Raw genomic sequence first — 20,420 nt, 5'->3', positions numbered from 1 at the left:
CTACGGTCCCAACTGCTATGTAAGATTAAAGCAGGACAAGAGCCTGAATCTAGGTATTCCAGGCTGCCCTGGGCAATATAGCAAGACTGTCTGAAAACAACAACAAGAAAAGCCTTTGATGGCAAGAGCCATCTCTTCAGCACAGCCCTTCTACATACTCAAAAGGAAAGGAGGAGGCTGAGGATAGAGTAGAGTGCTTGCCTAGCAGAAGGCCCTGGGCTCACACAACAGACAGTGCCACTACCACTGTCTACCAAGATGTCATCTGTAAGGTAGCCTCGGCCGTGATTTCCATATAAATTCCACATCACCTAATCTTGGGCCTGCTTGTGGAATTGACCGTTCAGGGTACTATGAACCATAAACAAGTCTTTCGCAGCATTTAGGTCAGTTACTAACATCTACAAACGACACAATGGCAGGATAGACTATTTTAATGTATGTAACCTTAGATTTTCTTAGGCAAGACTATTCTAGATACTTTCTTCCCTTAAAATTTCATGGTATAGGCAGGAGACACTGCTGCCCATCTGTTCAGCACAGATACATACCCTGTGGCTATAACTCCACCGTGTGGGAAGAATGTGCAGCAGAGACCATTGGTCATAGGAGCAAAGGCAACTGGAGCCTTCAGTTCCAGAGCCCAGATCCTGAGGAGCCTGCATGGGGAGAGAAGTCACATGCGCGCTGAGCTGGAGGCCAGCAAGGAAATGCCTGCTATTGCAAGTACCAGCTCTAAGGGTCGCATGCATCCCCTCCGTACCTGTCATCTGCCACTGTCGCGAGGTACAAGCCTTCAGGGGAGAAGCACACAGACCGCAGCGAGCTCATGTGGACATCACTGTCGTCCATGGCAGGTTCCAGCTGGGTGTGACTACAAAGGAAAAGCAGCAGGTCTGGAATGATGGTCCCCTTCCCCAGAATCCTCACCTGCAGGCAGTGCACCGAATGCTCTGGCCTGTGCTCCTAGTGTAAAACCACAGCATCTGCAGACTGGAAAACAAGGCCCAGCGAAAGCTCCACGTGTCTGCAGGTGTCAGAAGGGTTACCAACACTTGTGCTAATTCCCTTATGCAAAGTAGGTCAGCCCCCACTTTAGTGCCACAGTGAAAGCGCAAAGTCTTTTTTAGACTGATCTGTGATAATTATAGGACTACTATCATTTGCTTTGGAAACAACAGAAACTAAGGAAAAAGTAGAGCAAGCTTGTGGGGACAGGGCAATTCATACTGGAGGTGACAGTTCTGATGAGAGTCACTCTGAACCTGGTACTACAGTTAACAGGTGGAAACAGTCACTGTGGTTTCACATTCTGCACCAGGAGACTCGAGAGCTCACCACCACCAAGCACTGAGACAGCTGCGCTCTTCCACGCAAGCTGTCGCTCCCCGTCCCAGACTCCGAGGGAATGCGTCTAACCCCACAAGGTCCTTACTGAAGTGACCTCAGCCTCTCGCCAGTGTAGGGGTCCCACATAATCACGCTGGTGTCGTAAGAAGCTGTGACGAGCAAGGCAGAGTCAGGAGAGAAGTCACAGGAGACAACACTGCTCTGGTGGCCTTCTAGCTTCCGGATGAGTGTGTAGGACCGCATGCTCCACAGAAAGACCTGCAACAGGACCGAAAGGATCTGGTGAGGGGCAGAAGCAAGGTGCTCAGACACCAGAGCAACCACAGAAATCCCAACCCTGCCCTTCAGCCAGGGGAAGTAGACTTTTCTCCTTTTGTGCAGACCTCCTAGGACCCATCATGCAGGTTTAAGCACGTAAAACGTGCAATACATTTTAGGAGAGCACAGGCCAGGCTAGACTACAGAAGGCTGCCTACTCAACATTCACGTGGCTTTCTGATCCCTGCTTAGGACAGGGTAGCAAGCCTGCAGGAGACCTCTGCATCAGTAGCTTGTTCCAGCTGAAGCCACGCATAGGACTGGATATGAGGAGTGGGCCCCACAGACCAAGCAGCAGCAGCACCCCTCCCAGACATTTAACGTTTACCTTGCTTAAGAACCTTAGGAAGCTGGGGAGTGGTGGCACAGGCCTTTAATCCCAGCACTTGGGAGGCAGAGGCAGGTGGATCTCTGGGAGTTCAAAGCCAGCCTGGTCTACAAAGTGAGTTCCAAGACAGCCAGAGCTAAGAAGAGAAACCCTGTGTGGAAAAACCGCACATGCAGGACATCTGGCCCATGACTGCATCTGGCCTAGCTCATAACTTTAAACCTTGCTGAGAATCATAAAACAAGGTTTCCATTGTTCATTTTTGTCTTAATAACTCTTGAGGCTGGTGATGTAGCTCAGTAGAGAGCCTGCCTAACACCTCCCCAAGCCCTGAGTCCCATCCCAGCACTGCATAAAAGGGGCCTGATGGTGCAGGTTGGAGGATCAGTTCAGGGTCATCTTCAGCTACATAATGAGTTTGAGGCCAGCCTGGGTTACCTAAGACCCTGTCTCCAAAAGAAAAGGAAAGGAAAATGCTTCATTTTTGCTCATTCCAAACCTTGTATGATCAAGTTCCTGAGCTATGCCAAACAGTGACCCCTTCTAAACTGTCCCATCACATCACATCTGAGGTCAGTGAAGTCGCACAAGGGAACAGAAACGACCTCTCCAGACTGCCCCTGGGCTCCAGTACCTTCAAAACAACAGACCAGGGCTGCTGCTCTCAGGATCTGAACTGTAAATCCTAATCACATGGAGTCAGACTGGAGAGATTCCAATTCAGGGGAAACTGGGGTCTGGATGTTGGCTGTAGATTTTAAAATCCTGGGCTCCAAAGGAAAAAAGTCGGGAAATACTGCACTTGGCCACTCTGGAAAAGGAACCACCCCCAGAGATGAAGTACTCATTTCCAAATCCTCCTCTCCCTGGTCATGTTCAAGTGACAGCCTCCAGAGAGTTGTGTGAGGCTCGGGCACATACATGCTGCGTACGTACACTCACACACTGACAGATGGACTGGCCCTGGCACACACATGCTGAGCACACTCACTGGCAGATGCACTCTTGCTCAGGTACATACATACTGTGCACACTCACACCTGCTGGGGGCACACATGCTGTGCACACTTATACACCAGCAGATATACTGTGGACTAGCTCGGGCACACGCATCCTGTGTACACGCACACACTGGATGCTTACCGACTTCTCACCAGCGGCCGAGCACAGCATGCTGCAGTCGGGGGAGATGGAACAGCAGTAAACCCACTGCAGGTGGCCAGACAACACCTGGATCTGCTTACCTGCCCGAGAAGAACAGGACGAATCAGCCCTCAGAACCTAAGAGACCCAGTGCAACCAGCTAGCTCTCAGCTAGAGCCCAAACCCACATTCTAGATCAGGACAACTGTGACAAGACCTGGCATTAATTTAAACACTTAGAAACCAAAGAAAAAAGTAAACACCTGCTGTCGGTGAACGCAGCAGCCAGAAGCCAAGGGAGCTTCTCCTGCCCTGCAGCTTCCTCTAATCTACAGACAAGCAGGACAAAGGTGCACAGCACAGAGGACACTCTTTTCAGGAACCAAGCACCTGTCCAGGCTTGACTGCCTCTCACAGTTCCCCAGGGACCCCTGTTCAAGCACGCACAGAAGGGTGCAATCACTGGAGGCACGCACTCTTGAGATCAGCCAGCCTGGTTCTGAGTGCCACCGTACTGTGCACATATGACAGTATGGTCAGACGCTGTGATTTCTCAAGGCCGGCTCACATGAGAAGGAGTGAGTCAATGGGGAGTATACCTAGCCCGTCTGTCTGTCCGTCCGTCCAGGAGGAACAGAAACAGACTTTCCCATGTCGGGTATTGCTTAATGAAAATTGTAATATATAGGAGAAAAAATGAGGAATAAGACTGTGAAAAGACCTCAAGACCCAACGTGTGTGTGTGTGTGTGTGTGTGTGTGTGTGTGTGTGTGTTCAGGAGTGTGTTCTCAGGTACAGACATAGTATGGATGTTGATATCCTGGGTTACCAATTGTAAGGGAAGTGTGGAAGACATAGAAGAGGGAAGAGAGGTAACAATGGGGACATAAAAAGCCAAGCAAGAAACATAAATGACTAACTTGTGAAACTCAACTGGTTTCTTCTATAGCAACCTAGCTGTCATAACTGAATGTACTATGGCAAGTCAGGTTAGTAGGACAATGTCTGGCACCTGGTAACACAGTTTGTCCCTCTTCTCCTTAGAAAAGCCCTACTTGGGACTGAAGAGGTGGCTCAGTGGTCAGAGCACTTGTTACGCTTACAGAGGAACCAGGCTTGGTTCCCAGCACCTGCATGGCAGCTCACAACCATCCTTAAGTCTAGCTCCAAGGGATCTGACACCTCCTGACCTCTGTGAGTAGCAAACACTTGCATGGTATGCATACATCCATATAGGCCAAACATTAAATACATATCCAATAAACTTTAAAAACAAAAAAGAAAAGCACTCCCAACAACCCACTTTATCCCACCTGCTCTCAGTCACTGTCACCTGGTCCATTCCCTCCACCAGCAAGGGATTTACTGAGCCCCCTCTAACTTTCCCATCAGGTGTACTCAAACCTCTAATCTCAGCACTTGGGAGGAGAAAACACAATCTCCAAGCAAGTCCAGGGCCAACCTAGGCTAAGCCACATGGTGAGAAAGCTCTAGACATACAGCATGAAAAATGTGGCCGAGCTGGGCAGAGTGGTGTAAGCCTTTAATTCTAGCACTTGGAGGGCAGAGACAGGCAGGTCAGCAAGTTCAAGGCCAGCTTGGTCCAAGCAGAGTTCCAGGACAGTCAGGACGACATAGAAAGACCCTGTCTCAGAAAGAAAAGTAGCAGGGCTGAGGTTGGTGGGTAGCTCAGCTGTAGAGCTTGTGCCTAACTCAGGGGGCCTCGACTTCCAGAAGTCCTCCTCACTGGCAGGCCCATTTTAGACTGCTTCTTTTCAAGCTCCAGTCCCAGACAGACGTCACTAGGGATCTCTTAGAGAGTGGGTGGTGTGGATGAGGACACTCCAAACACCTCTGTCACTGTTTAGCTACCAGCTGCTACAGACTGTGGGGACCCTCAACACTCATAGGTCACACACATAACGCCAAGGTGGTGGCACTTGGAATGGGGTCTTTGGAAAATTAAATTGGTCCTGAGGGGGGTTAGTGCTTTATGAAGGCAAGCTAGCCTCGAGCTTTTCCGTCCCTTCTGTCTTGTGCAAGGGCCAGCTCTGGGCTGGACGGAGCTCGCTGTCATCAGCCATCTGCTGCACCTTGGCCTTAGACTCCCAGCTTCAGAACAGAGAAGCAGCAGACACTTGCTGATAAAACCTCCAGGCTGCAGTATAGTGGTTCTCAACCCCTTTGGGGTCGCCTAATTCCTGTGAATCCAGGAAAACACAGATGTTTGCGTTATGACTCATAACAGTAGCAAAACTACTATTACAAAGTAGCACTGAAAACAATGTTACGGTTGGGGGTCACCACGCCCTGAGGACTGTACTACAGGGTCGCACATTAAGCAGGCTGAGAACCGCTGCTCTAGTATGTACTGAGAAGCCCAAACTGAGGCACTAATTATCATTCTCTCTCTCTTTTTTTTTTTTTTTTCATTTTGCTTTGGTTTTTAAGACAGGGTTTCTCTGTGTAGCCCTGGCTGTCCTGGAACTTGCTCTGTAGACCAGGCTGGCCTGGATCTCACAAAGATCCCCCTGCCTCTGCCTCCAGAGTGCTGGGATTAGTGGTACCATTCTCATTTCCAAGAAGGTAGGAGAAATGCTCCAGAATGGGAAGCAGGACAGCCAGTACAGCTTAGTACTGACCCTTCCATGTGGGGTCACTTGCCTCTTCTGGGGCCGCCTCCAGCGCCATGTTTCCTACCATGTGGGTTCATGCTTGGGAGCAAGTCCATTCACCATGGAGCCATCTTGCCAGCCCAGAACCTATGGTCAGTTACAACAAACCCACGCGTGTGTTCATGGGTACGTGGACGGCTGCATATTGATGTTCTGAACGTGGGTCTGTGCTTTGATCACAGAACAGCGTATGTGGACACTCCCAAGTGCTGTTGCCCCTAAGGATGTTGATGCAGACCAGGTTTTTTTTTTTTTTTTTTTTTTTGGTTTTTCGAGACAGGGTTTCTCTGTGTAGCTTTGCGCCTTTCCTGGAACTCACGTGGTAGCCCAGGCTGGCCTCGAACTCACGGAGATCCACCTGGCTCTGCCTCCCGAGTGCTGGGATTAAAGGCGTGCGCCACCACCGCCCGGCCCAGACCAGGTTTTTGACCTTTGGGACTGCAACGCTCTCCTCTGAGCTAGCCTGTGCATTCCAGGCTGTTGACCTGCATGCCATGCTCAGTCTCTTTAGAGGCCATTTTTAGCTCTCTAGACACTGCCAGTATTCCTAGAGGATAATGCCTCCTCTGGCCTGGAGGCCCTGGTCTGGAGGCAGTCCATCTAGGGGGCTTCCTGAAAGAAAGGGTGTCTGTGTGAAGTAGGATCTCAGCCTAGAGTACTGGTCTCACTGCAGGTGGTCAGTTTCTATGGCATTCTGCTTGAGCAAGCTGTGTACAGGAGAGCATTTCATACAGCTCTGGTGTTCACCCCTGAACGGTGACAGGAAGAGGAGTTTACTACCACCATTTTTCCACAGATGGATAGAAGGAGACAATTCACTCCTGCAATCTGACCTCTGACCTCCACATACAGGCTGTGGCAGGGTGTTATCACCCCCTACCCAAGGACAATAATAATCAGATTTTTCAGAACGACTGTCTGTACTGAATATAAAATCTCCTTGTCAGTGCTGCTTACACAAGACAGCACAGCAACTGTTTTCAGAGCATTTACCCTGCATCGGGGATTAGGAGTCCTCTAGAGATGGCGTAGAGAAAGGGACATGTGTGGTGTCTGTGCACAGTCTATGGCAGTTTATATAGGAAATATATGAACTTCAGGAAAATGTCCAGTGAACTTTTGGTATGAAAATATCTTTAGCTCAGTACTAAAGGGACGCAGAGTGACTAAAAGAACATCTTAGAAAGGCTTGTTGGGAAAGATGGAGACGAAACAACTCTAAATAAAACGGCACTGGTGAGTGAGTGGACCACGTGGCTCAGGCCTCTCCCTACCATGTTTGTTCAGGTCCCAGATTCGAAGAGTCTTATCCCGGGATGCAGAAACCAAGATCAAACTTCCACTGGGTGTGAAGCTCAGATCTCTCACGACATCTTGGTGGCCAGAAAGATTCAGAAGCAGGAGCCCTGGAGGGAGCAGAAGCCCTTGGTCAGTGTAAAGTGAAGGCAGATGGGTCAGTTGCTGCCCACTCCTCAGCCAACTGGTGGTTGATGGAGCCTGTGGGGCCTGACCACATGTCACAAGCACACGGTCCCGAACCTGGTACTAACCAGAAAGGCCTACCTGTCTGCACCTCCCAAATCTTGATCTGTCCATCGTTGAGACCCGTGGCCAGGATCAGGCAAGAGACATCTGGCACCTGGGGATGGTGGCGTGCCCAGAGTTTCCTGCTGGGTGGAGAGGGCCACGGGCTGAAGGCCAGCCCCCACACAATCTGACCACAGTCCAGTGTCTTCTCCTTCAGGCTGCCTCGTCCTTTTGAATCATTTTTGCTGCTTCGGCTTTTGGCTTCGAATCCTTTAGGGATGCTGGACAAAGTAGACATTTCTGAATGAATCTACAATTGGAACCATGTCAACCAACATGCTATTCCGAGACTCAATTCCTAGAAGCCACTTCTGGCGTTTGGTGAAGTCTGGTATGGTTTCAATTCCATGTGGAATTCATGGGACACAGGCCTCATTGCTTTGGCCCACCTGACTTACAACAGCCCTGAAATGGGGTGACCTGCCTTGTGGAATAAGTAGACCACACGGGCTCCAGGGAGCCCCACACTTGCTCAGGAAGTTCTCTTGGGTTTGGGTCCTGGAGAGAAACAAGCACTTTTCCCCTGAGAAAGTGTGCAATGTACAGCATAGGTTTTAGAAGCAGGACAGACAGAATTAGAACATGGATCCTCTCCATCTGCTGCTCTCCTGCTCAACAGCCATCCCTCCCCCACCCCATCTCCAGCTCAGAAATCCCCAAAAGGCAGGATGTGAACCCTCTTTACCACTATAGCCCATATGGTGCATACTCATGTCTGCCCCCCATCACTCCAGGTAACCATGAGGCTCTTCCACCTACTTCCCTGGCAGTACATCCAGCTTGGGACCCATCAGTAGAACAGCCGACCACAGCGCTGCCCGAGGACACTGCCCCGGGATCGCTCAGCCCAGCCCTGACCTTTCACATTCCACTGGGGAACAAGTCCAGGAAAGCGAAGCTCAGACCCCAGACACAGGTCCTGTCACCACTGGACCCAACACCGGCCGTCACAATGGCACGGGTTAAGTAGACGCTCTAGGGTTTGGTCTGAAAGCATACGTTTACTATTCCACGAAGTGTATGTGACCAGCAGACACTAAGCCCCTCTTTTCTGAGTGATGTTGAGTTTCTGTGCACTCAGTTGGGGAAACCAGATGAGGAGCCCAGATCCCAAGCAAGCTCGGATTTATTTCTTGAGAAATCCTATACCTAACAACACATGGGCCTGGATTGCTTTATTTTCACCTGCTCTGAAAAGGTCCATTGACCCATATTTCTGTCACTTGTGTAGTGCAGTATGTTAAAAAACTGTATTAAGCTCATCTGAAAAAATGGAGGCTCTCCAGCCTAAACTGGAGGTTGACAGAAAACACTCAGGGCAGCTCTTTCTGCTTGTGCTTTCAACAATTCTTTTGTCACTTTTAAAAAGTCACAGTATGTTGACAAAAACTGTACCTATTCACCACGTACGACATACTGGTGTGGATGTGTGTAATGTGTAGAGCCAGAGGGCGAACGCCTCAAACTCTGCTCCTCTCACACTCGCTACTGCAGAGCATCAAAGAACTTCTCCTGGAACAGCTTCCAAGTGGACATCGGAGCCACAGAATTCACCCCACCTCTGGGGCTCCGCAGCCTTGCCAACATCTAGCCACCCACCACTCTGACCCTGTATGCCTGCCTCCGATCAGTCTGTTCTTTTTAGACTTCACATATGAAAAGGTCATGTGCCGCCTCTAACTTGTTTTACATTTTATAATATCTTCTGCTTTAGAGGAATTAACTTCGCTGGGTCACAACATCGGAGTAGAGCTGGAATTAAAAGTTCACAGTGAGGGTATCCTAGCCTGCTGCAGGCTGCAGGAATATATCATAAGAACTCAGCTGGTTATGGCAAAGTCTCTACCTGGAGGAATCAGGAAATTCCTCCAGAGGAAGCCAAATCCCAAGGAGCTTTTGGTGTTACTTGGCTTGTTATATCAGCTGTATTCTGTTATGAAAGTCATGTGTGCCTTCACAGTTTTCCCAATTGACTTTTCCCTAAGAAGGGCTAACAGTGTGGACTGATCACTCTCTGGACATACACATTCCAGGTATTTGGAGAACAGCCTCAGGAAAGGCCTTCTCTGGAATCAGATATCTCTCTTGGCCACTTTCAAGGACTAGCAGTATTAACAGTCCACATGCAAGTCTCCTGATTTAAGGTAAATTCCACAAGGAGACACCACCTAGGTCAGGTGGACGTTAAGTAATAGCTTTACACAATTCAGCTAGGACCCTCCTTTCTTACAGCCTTACTAACTTTATAGACCTCTAACTCCTTACCTAACCACTTCTAGGAATATTTAGATAACCTTCTGCACTGACAGCTATGCTCAGCCAGAACCCCAGTTCAAGCCTCCCTGTAATTATCATCACTGGCAGCATCCAGCCAGGTCCACCCCCAGTTGGAGGAAAGCACCTTATCAGAGATACCTCTGTACTCTCTAAGAACAGACTTAAGCATCCAGGCTACCCATTTGAGAAGGCCTGGCGGATGTGCCAATTAGGCCTTACTTCCTCCTTTTCCAAACCTTACCTGTAGTTCCAGATCCCTTTAACTATCACCAGAGGCATCTAGCTGTTCACAGGTTGCCTAGCAACTGAGCACACTTTCCCCCACCCTGCAGAAAAATGGCAGATAGCTTGGACAGATAGGAGCCACAGGAAAAAAGACAGTTTTATTTTCTCCCATTGACCTAGCAACTCATAGATTCTTAACATTTTCTACTAATCACGTTTAAGAGTTTAATAGTTGAGCACATAAGATCCCTCTTCCTAGATATTACCTGAATTTAGCCTTTAGTTAATTCATTTCCCCATTGGTCACTTCCTTTGGGGTTGCAAATGATAATTAACAGTTATTGCCTCTCTATGTGATTCTTATCACCCCTCCGTTTGACCCTGGAAGCCTGGCTTTGCACTGCTAAGGGAATACTGCTTGTAAGTGTATATATACCAGGACTTCCAGGGCACAGAGAGACAGAGAAGAGAAAAGAGAATGGAAGAACTAGACATGTAAGAACTTGAGAGGAACAAACTGAGATGGGGAAGAATTAGAGGAGAGTACCAGAGGAACGAGACGGAGAAGATGAGGAAGAGCCAGATGGGGAAGAACGAGATGAGGAGAGAGAAGGAGATGGGAGAGGAGATGATATGGGAAGGAACAAGATGGATGAGAACCTAGAAGAGGCAGAACTAGATGAAGGAATTAAGATAGAACCTAGAGGGGACCGCAGACAAGTGTAGAGAGAAATCAGGCTAGAAATGAGCTAAATTATAAGTTTGTAACTGACACAGAATAATAAAGTATATGGACTAAGGAGTTTCGTGTACATAGATTCATTTCTTCTCAACAAAGATTAATTATGAGCTAGTTGTAGATTCTTCCCAGACCCTGGGAGGGGATTATTGAGGGGCTGGACCCCCATAGTCCCCGATACTAGCCCAGTGCTCAAAAACTGCTCTGGGTGCCCAAGTGTGCGGCTGAACCGCAGCAGAGAGACAGACACATGGGAAGGGCAGGCGTAGCAGGGCGGATGTGAGGAGAGGGTGCTAATGGGATGGGACTCCAGCAGAACCTGGCTTCCTGAATTCCAGTATCTCAGGTCTGGGGCAGGTGGGATGGCTCAGCAGATGCAGGCACTTGATGCCAAGCTGACAGCCCAAGCTCGATGCCTGGGACCCACACAGTAGGTGAGAGCTGATGCCTGCAAGTTGTCCTTGACTTCTGTATGTGTGCAGACAAGTACACACACGTGTAACTTTTTAAAAAGTTTCTAAAATCTGCCGGGCGGTGGTGGCGCATGCCTTTAATCCTCGCACTTGGGAGGCAGAGGCCAGCGGATCTCTGTGAGTTCGAGGCCAGCCTGGGCTACAAAGTGAGTTCCAGGACAGGCTCCAAAGCTACACAGAGAAACCCTGTCTCAAAAAACAAAACAAAACAAACAAACAAACAAAAAAGTTTCTAAAATCTTTATTCTTGAAGGTAGTATATATGATTATCGGTTGATACCAGGTAGTAACTCAATAACAAAAGTGTTTTCTAATAAGTTTTTTTTTCCCCTTAAAGACAGGATCTCTCTATTATGTAGCTCTGGCTGTCCTGGAAGTCACTATGTAGACCACTTGCCTCTGCCTACCCAGTGCTGGGACTAAAGGCGTGCTTCACTACACTTGGCTAACAGGATTTTTAGAAAAATGTGTAAATCCCAGCACTTGGGATCTCTGGGAGTTCAAGGCCTGCCAGGTCTATATAGCAAGTTCCAGGACAGCCAGGGCTACCCAGAGAGAGCCTGTCCTGGGCTGGAGATGGAGCTCAGTTACAGAATACCATTCTCACACAGCCAAGGTTGGACCACTAGCTCTGCCAAAAATGAGTAAGTAAGTAGACAAAGGGGCTGGAGAGATGGCTCAGTGGTTAAGAGCACTGAATGCTCCTCCAGAGGACCTGAGTTCAATTCCCAGCACCCACATGGCAGCTCATGACTGTCTGTAACTCTAATTCTATGGCAAAACACCAATGCACATAAAGAATAAAAAAATAAAATTAAAATTAAACAAACAAACCATTTTTAAAAAGCAGACAGCAGACAGCAGACAAAGGTCAAGTACCCCCAACAAGGACATAAATGCTGCCAGTAACAATTATTTTAACTTATAAAACATAAGAAACAACGGGAGATCCAGGAACGAAGTCAATCATGACTATTACTCAGACTGGGGACATAGCTCCGTGGTAGGAACACCTATACAAAGGCCTGGTCCAAGGTCCAGCGAGGACAAAACCACTCACCGTCCAAGCACACTTTGACCACAGTAAACGGTCACCACCAATGGCTGTGTATTTGCTTCTAACAAAGTCACATGGGTCTGTCACACATACTGCTCTACAGCATATGCCTACTGCATACCATGACTGCACATGGTGCCCACTCCTGCATCACGGTGGTGTGCTTTGTTTTGCTGTCTGTATTGTTTTCGGTAGGGATGGGACTCAGAGTCTCACACATTCAGGAAGAAGGCCCTGCCGCTGAGCTGCATCCTAGTTCTGAGTCTTGCTAAGTCGCTCCGGCTGCTTTCCTGCCTCAGCCTCACAAACAGCTGTAATGACAGACGCACCGCCATGCCTGGCTGTTTTTAAAAAGAAGCCATCAGCTTGCACTGCACCGGGTTCTCACTCTTCCAAATCTGTGACTTCTCCCCAAACGAGGAATGTCTCACTTGACATACTAGTAAGTACTGTTCTTGCTTTGGTAAAGGACAGGGAAAGGCAGACACTGACCACCTCTTGGGGGGGTTTTCTTCGCTATCACAGGGGGGCGGGCGCACTCACCTACAACAACGTGTGAACCTGGGAAAGTGCTCTGGAGGTAACAAACACAGAGCAAACTACAAGGACTTTGAGACAACAGCTGTCCCGAGACTCCGCTCCAGACAGGAAGAGTCTCTCTTGCGGTGGTCTACTTAGAAAACATAACACATTTGAGCAATGAATGACCTTGACCTCCCCTTCCTACTAGAGAAGACAACTCAGCGCCAATACTAAACGCTGCTGCACTGGACACTCTAGTTCTAGTTTTTCTTGTTTCTTTTTTGGTTTATCTAGACAGGGTTTCTCTGTAGCTTTAGAGCCTGTCCTGGAACTCACTCTGTAGACCAGGCTGACCTCAAACTCACAGGTGTTTGTGAGGCAGAGATCATTCAGGGCGACCAGTCACTTCAGCAGCCTCCAGTCTGGACATTCCAAGGATTCTTGGGAATTAGGTTCCAGGAAGTGGAGACTGTGTAAGTCCCACCTTCCTCCCCAGCAGTGCAGCCTAGGACAACCAGGACCCTTGGTGGCATTACCATTAGCAAGGCAACATGTTTCCCACGCTTCAAGCTTAAATCTAGCCCATTACTTACGAGAGACGCCTGGAGCCCCCAGAACAAACTCTGATGCACTAGGGTTCTCCACCCCTAGCTCAGTGCCAAGTGAAGATGACTTGCAATAAATACATACATACTGGTTGAATAAAGAAATGCAGACATGCAACTACCCCAGAACAGTTGGGAGATACGTCAACCAGGAGCTCACAGCAATCAGACTCTGGAACCTGTCTGTCCCGACCTGTCTAACCTTTGCAGCAGAAACTATCAATGAGGTTAGAAATCAAAGGAACAAACAAACAAAAGGAAACAAAGACCCAGTTAGAAATGGCCAAAGATCTGAGGAGGTACTTCTCAGAAGGTAGGACTCAGAGATCCATCAGCACAGGGAAAAGGCTCAAGGAAGGAGCCAGGAAGGAAATACAAATCAGACTCCGCCTCACAGCAGGAGTGCCGGGCTGGGACAGACAAGTGTCAAGTGTCCCAAGGATGTAAAGAATTTCAAACCTGAAGACACTGCCAGGCCAATGTAAAACTGCACCCCCACTTTAGAAAACCGCCGGCCACCCTCAGTCCAACACTGGAGGCACACACCCATGCAGATGTGTCCAGAAACACGTAGAGCAAGGCAGTTCACCACAGTCAACGAGGGAAGCCCAAACCTAATGCCCACCAGTAAAAAGCCTGTCACCTCACACTAGACCACGTCACTGGGCAGTAAATGGAAGTGAAGCACTGCATTACACACAACGCGGATGAACCCTGAGGCACTACTCGGCGCTAGTTTAAGACAGACACAAACAGAAGATCCAGGAACAAGCACTCATGGCAGGTGAGTCCACAGTGGGAGAGAAGACAATGGTTGCCAGGCCAAAGCCAGAGAAGGCTAAAGAGGTGTCTTTCTGAGGAAGTGATAATGCTCCAGAATTGATTTTGGTGATGGGTGCGCAACTCAGTGCAAATAATAAACGCTGCTGCACTGTACACTCTAGTTTTAGTTTTCCTTTTTTTTTTTTTTGGTTATCTAGACAGGGTTTCTCTGTAGTTTTGGAGCCTGTCCTGGATCTCGCTCTGTAGACCAGGCTGGCCTCGAACTCACAGAGATCCAACTGCCTCTGCCTCCCGAGGGCTGGGATTAAAGGCGTGCGCCGCCGCCGCCACCACCACCCAGCTATTTTTAGTTTTTCTTTTGAGACCGTCTTATCACCCAGTGCAAGCTCTCCTTTACCTGGGGGTTTCTTGCCTCCATCTCCCGAGTGCTTCGGTTACAAGAGCATATCACAGAGAACAGCTAGCACTATGGACTTTAAATGGACAAACTGAATGGGTGTCACCTCTATCTCAATAAAATTGGCAAAACAGTCAGTATGAGGCCAACACACTCTACAGACCTGGCTTCTCTACGTACAGAATGTGGGGCTTTGGGACCCCACGATCAAGTCCTCAACTGTTTAGTCCTTCTTTTCTCACCTATTTTCAAAAAGGACCCCAAAGAGCAGGGACCAACCTGGAAAAGCACCCAATGGCCCATCACGGACCTCCCTCACTCCCCAAGGTACAAAGAGGACTTACAGCTGCTCCTCCAATGGCCAGGGGACCAGCTTGACCACGCAGTGTCCTTGAGACCAGGCGAACCAGGAACCATCTGGAGAGAAGGCCACACTCCAGGTCTCACAGCTTGACTTCCAGTCAAACTGATGGGGACGCCCGGGCTTGAGTTCGGCCAGCAGCAGCGGTTCCTCTGGGGAAGGAGACGTCATACTTCAGTCTCACCACCAGACTGGGGAAGTTGCTGTCTGCCCAAGACTTGGTGGGAGAGAGCTGTCGTTCAAATGACCTAGGGCAGGAACAGTAGCCACAGGCTACATTCCACTGTGGTTACTCAGTGGCAACCCTCCCCACGGCATGACTCAGAGTAACCCTGGTGTGGCGGACCTGGTGAATGAGGATTCCTACGGATCCTAAGCAGGAAGAAAGTGAGAGGCACTGTCTGGACTCCAGCCAATGAATGCCTTTAAGGTCCCCCTTGAAAGGAACCTGGCACCTTCAACTCAAGGGTTCCTTCCCACTCCCAGCACCCTCCTCGCCTCCTTTTAGGGCAGACTTACTGGCTCCACTTCCTACTTCTCCCATGTCCTGAGTCCTACTTTAACCTGCTCAAGTGCCCCCAGGGACCCTCCAGAGCTGAAAACACACATCCAATATATTCCACGGTTCCCAGGTCTGCTGCAGAGGCCTGCCCCACACCTCTGCACTAAGCCCTCCCTCAGGCCACATCCTCTATGTTGTTCCTTGCCCTGCAGGGTACAAGACCCCTTCCCATTCACATCCTGTTCATTTTCTGCCTCCAAGAATCACACTTAGGTCTTCTGACAGCAGCCAGTGTTTTTTGTTGTTTTTTAATTTTGTTTGTTTGGTTTTTGTTTTTCCAGACAGGGTTTCTCGGTGTAGCTCTGGTTGTCTGAAATGTTCTCTGTAAACCAGGCTGTCCTTAAACTCTGAGATCTGCCTGCCTCTGCCTCCTGAGTGCTGGGATTGAAGGTGTGCTGAACCACCGCCCACCTCAGCCAGTGCTCATAACCACTGAGTTACCTCTCCAGACTCCATAGAAACTAATTTAAACAAGCTGTATTTCATATATTTCAAAACCTGCTTTTATGTGTTTTCTTCCATTTGGGCCTCAAAGAAGTTGGCATATATCTTACAAGGGGGACTTTCCTAGTTAGAGGGCAGCAGCTTTCCTTGGTGACACACAGTGCTAATGCAATCCATGGTTAGCATGGTATCAGTGAAACAGAAGGCAATGATTCACAAACAAAACAAGCATTTCCTGCTATGTGTACAATGGGAAAATACATAGATGTATCTCATGATGAATTTTTATGGTTGTGCATGTGTGGCACACACATGAATGCCACAGGGTGTGTGTAGGAGGTCAGACAACGATTCTCGGGAGCCAGTTCTCTCCTTCCACTGTGGCTTTGAGGGCTTAAACTGATTTTTGTGGCAAGTGCTTTTAAAACCCCCCTGAGCCATCGATCTCTCTGGCCCTATAGATGCATCTTGTTTTATAAAATATGGATGCTGCTGAAAATTCAGCCTTCAAACAGAATTTTAATGCATCGTATCTTGGCTTTATAAAGTGAACATTCATTGCTTGAGGTTCTATGTGGAGATATAGGTTTTAATACATTGGGTCTAAGCTGCTATACGTTGACTCAGATCCTTCCTCCTAGAAAGCTGTGTGTGTCTGTATCTGGAATCCGCTGGTGTATGCGACATGTCTGCATGAGCATTATCTGGAGAAATGGACACATTCTGCCCTCAGTGTCAACAGTGAGAAGACTGCAGCCACCCTGAACTATTTACACTCGACTCAACTCCTCCCGTATACATACACCACCCACCCTTCTGTTAGGATGGCCACCACACGTCGTAAAGGGCCCAGCCTTGATTTCTTTTACTGCCCAACCCAAGTTCACTGTCAAGTTCAACCAAGCCTGTCTCCAAAAGCCTCGCGACACCTTCCTTCCCATCACTATGGCGACTCCTTGACTCTGCAGCATCGCCTGTTGCCTGGCATCCAGGCAGTCTTCTACCTGCTCTCTGGGTTCTGCTCTGGTTCCCAATCATCCACTCTCCTTAGCCTGTAGTCACTTACCCTTAGAGTCAAAGCAAACACCACCCTCCACTCCCTCGTTACAGGTCCCTCCCTGCCTTCATTTCACACCTCGACTTGAACCTCTCCTCTTTCTGCCTCCCCATCTGACTATGCTCAGTTCCAACCTCAGGACTTTGCTGCAACTCTTCCCTCCACAGGAATGTCCCTCCATGGCTGCACCTCATCTACACTGTGTCTGGCTCAAAGGCCAGTTCCCTCTGACCCACAACCCAGTGCCTTGACAACACCTTGCTAATTCCTCATCACTGCTGAGATCATTACCCCTCACCTCAACACTAGGTCTGTTTACAGCAGCAACCTGCTTGTTCCCAACATATGCTTGTATGCCAGCAGTCAGGCTACCAGGAGACACTTGGTGACAAATAGATATGTAATGCCACTTTAAAAATAGAGGAAATGAAGCCCCTTAGACTAGCAAGATGCTTGTGCCATCGTTCACTTGAAATTCTTCTTAAACCCTATCCCTGCCCAGAATGCATACTCTATTTCTGGGATTTGGGGGTTTCAACTCTTGGTATTTCAGGTCAGGAATCTAGAATCTAAAAGAAGAAACCAGTAGCTGTCTCCTGGAGTCTGGGCCCAAACTAAACTTGGCTACTGGAAAACAAAGCCATAATTAGTTCAGAACTTCAAAACAAACGAAACAGACTGCAAAGATCCAGCTTCATCTGAGATATACCTGCACGGCCTTCTTTGGTTGGACAAGGGTTTTGTTCAATTGATATGCAATGCTTACTTACTGGATACCACGTGATACACTGACACTCAGGTAGTGGGGGAGGGGGGGTCAGTTAAGCTAATGAGCATGTGCACTCCTTCACATTCTTAGCATTTTTTCAGCGAGGCCTCGAAAACCCATCAGCAATTTCCAAGTATATAACAGGGTTATTAACTGTAGCCACCATCCTAGGGAACCAAAGTTCTGCAACCTTTGGCCAGAATTTCCCTACCCCCACCCACTTCCAGGCTTTCCAACTAAACAAGGAGTATGTCTAGACAGTCAGGGAGAATTTGAAGATATTCAAAAGGAGCTTCTCATGAGCTCCTTGCACAAGGGGGCTTGCTTTACCAGAGGTGGAGACAGGACCCAGCTGGCAGCAAGCTTTGTGAGCCTTCCTGCCTTGAGATCTTTGCATCACTAGGCTGTTCCATCAGCGTGGATAGTCTTGACTAGCGGCTCTGTGTCCACATCACCTTCTTGGTGACATTCCTGACTCACTGAGGTGACTAGATCACTTTCCTTTAGGGTTAGTCATTTAGCTTTCTATACACTAGGGTTTTCTGTGTAGCAGTTGTGGCCTATCTCTCCTCAATCCCCCTTACCTATCTGCCACTAGTCACTAGTCACAAGCCATTATTGACCAATGAAGTGTGGCAGGGCTGTTAAGAACGGAGCTGGAGAGAAGGCTCAGCGGTTAAGGACACTGTTACTCTAGCAGAGGACCTTGTTTCAATTTCCAGCACCCACATGGTGACTCACAATTGTCCGTAACTCCTGTGCCAGGGGACCTGATTCTCTCTTCTGGCCTCTGCAGGCACCAGGCACATGCATGGTACACAGACATACATGCAGGCAAAACACTCATATACATAAAATATAAAATGAATAAATCTAACAGTAGTTTTTAAAAAGAATAAAATACACACCAGACTGTAAAAACTTAGTGGTAGCGATGGCTCAGGTGTTAAGAGCATGCGCTGTTTTGCTGTTCCGATCCCAGCACCACCTAGCGGCTCACAACTATCCGTAACTTAGTACAGAGGATTTGACGCCCTCTTCTGGCTCTCTCAGGCACTGCATGCACCACGTGGCCCAGACATACAGGCAGTTAAAACACCCACACAAAAAATTTTTTAAGTCTCCAAAAACATTCCTGTAACTTTTGTTTGACCACATAAATGAATCAGTTCAAAATATTTTAGATGTTAGCCTGAAAGAGATAGTTTTTTAATTTCAACTGTTCCCTTTCTTTTCTTTTTTTTTTGGAGACAGGGTTTCTCTGCTTTGTGTTTTGAGACAGGGTTTCTCTGTTGTAGCCTTGGCTGTCCCAGAACTCGCTCTGTAGACTCGAATTCAGAGACCTGCCCGCCTCTGCTTCCCAAGAGCTGGGATTAAAGTGCCACCACCTCCTGCAATTGTTTCTTTTTAAAATGTTTCTACTACATTTAAATTACATATTGCTGTTATATTTCTATGGGCTAGCGATGAACTAGAGGGCACCTGGCACATGGTAGATACTCAACAAACATTTGTTGAGTTAATAAATTAATTCTAACCACTGTCCTACTGTTTTCGATTGTAATCCCTTTACAACAGACTTCATTCAGTTTGAAAAGAGGGTAAAACTCTGGCCTAGTGTCCGGCCTTTTTAACTGTAGCTTGGCTGCTCTCAACAGCTTTGCCAATACCCCTACAACACAGCTGTCAATCACTAGGGGAAAATTTGCACTGGTACAGATTCCTGTTAAGACCGGGGAGTCTGGTCACAGATTGCTTTGAGATTTGACTATAAGGCATCCATGGGAAGGAGAGCGGAAGCTATAAAAAGATTCACAGAAGAAAACAGTAGAGGCCATTTAAACAGAATTCTATGGGGGAAGATCCTCAAAGGCTTTTATCTAGATAGAAACCGGGAGAAGAGCTGCCGGCGACACCTATCCCTGAAAGCCCGGCTACTGCAAACAAAGAAATGTCATTTCCTAAATGCAAAGGGGACACCACCCCAGGGAACACCCGTCTTTCAAACATCCCACCCAGCCCTGCAAGCCCTGCAGCGCATCCGAGTCCTCCCGACCTAGGTGAAGCCTCAACTTCACAGGAGCAAGTCTGAGCCCTAGGCCTTGACTCCTGGGATTGCCCTACGAATACTGCCTTTAAGCTCGGGTATTTGGGGACACCGGAGTCTGGCAACAGCACCTCACCCCATCCCAAATCCATGCCACTATGCTGTGGGCACACCGCAGGACCAAGGGCCCTTTAGGGAGAAGCCCCGGGGGCTGCAGGTCTAGCCTTCCTGAGCCCATGCTCTCTCTTCCAGCTCTCGTGGTGACAGCTGTGGGCAAGGGCAGAGCCAGGACTGGACCTCACCCACCAGGGTGTCGGGTCCTACGTGTCACCGCGGGGCAGCGTCCCGGGCCCCACCCCGTTCCCAGGCACCCACCCTCCCAGCTAGCCGCGGCGGGCGGGGAGGCCGGGAGCCCGGCCATGGCGCAGGCGACCCCGGCCCGGCGCCCTCTGCGTGAGCTCGGCAAAGGCGGCCGGTCGCTCGGCCGGCTGCCCTCCCCGGTCCCCGCGGCCGCTGGAGGACGGCGGGCGCCGCTGACAGCGAAAGTGAAACAAAGCTGCGCTCCCGCCGCGGTCCCCGGCCCGCCCGCCTGCCCGCCCGCCGCACTCACCTCCGGCCTCCATGAGGACGCGCGCGGCCCGCGCCAGGCGGCGGCGGGCGCCTCAGCCCCCAGGGCCGCGGGCCTTCATTCCGCGCCCGCG

General features: G+C 49.1%; 1 protein-coding gene across 2 annotated transcripts in view; it reads right to left on the bottom strand.

The window, feature by feature from the left end:
* Positions 1-20,420, bottom strand: part of Wsb2 (WD repeat and SOCS box containing 2) — a 22,917-nt gene extending 2,497 nt beyond the window's left edge. Inside the window, exons 1-8 of one of the 2 annotated variants that reach the window (XM_059248813.1) lie at positions 20,330-20,420; positions 14,824-14,992; positions 7,378-7,622; positions 7,089-7,220; positions 3,140-3,240; positions 1,436-1,608; positions 764-874; positions 552-659 (exon numbers count right to left, since the gene is read on the bottom strand). In XM_059248813.1, coding sequence (XP_059104796.1) covers positions 552-659; positions 764-874; positions 1,436-1,608; positions 3,140-3,240; positions 7,089-7,220; positions 7,378-7,622; positions 14,824-14,992; positions 20,330-20,342 — 1,052 coding nt within the window. In that variant the 5' untranslated portion in view covers positions 20,343-20,420. Of the gene's footprint in view, positions 1-551; positions 660-763; positions 875-1,435; positions 1,609-3,139; positions 3,241-7,088; positions 7,221-7,377; positions 7,623-14,823; positions 15,027-20,329 lie in introns of those variants that run through there. The other variant, XM_059248812.1, reaches the window with a different exon arrangement.

This window comes from Peromyscus eremicus, chromosome 23, assembly GCF_949786415.1.
Source record: "Peromyscus eremicus chromosome 23, PerEre_H2_v1, whole genome shotgun sequence".
Lineage (NCBI taxonomy): Eukaryota > Metazoa > Chordata > Mammalia > Rodentia > Cricetidae > Peromyscus > Peromyscus eremicus.
Note: the sequence above shows the minus strand (reverse complement) of the source record. Positions and strands in the feature narration are given on the sequence as shown.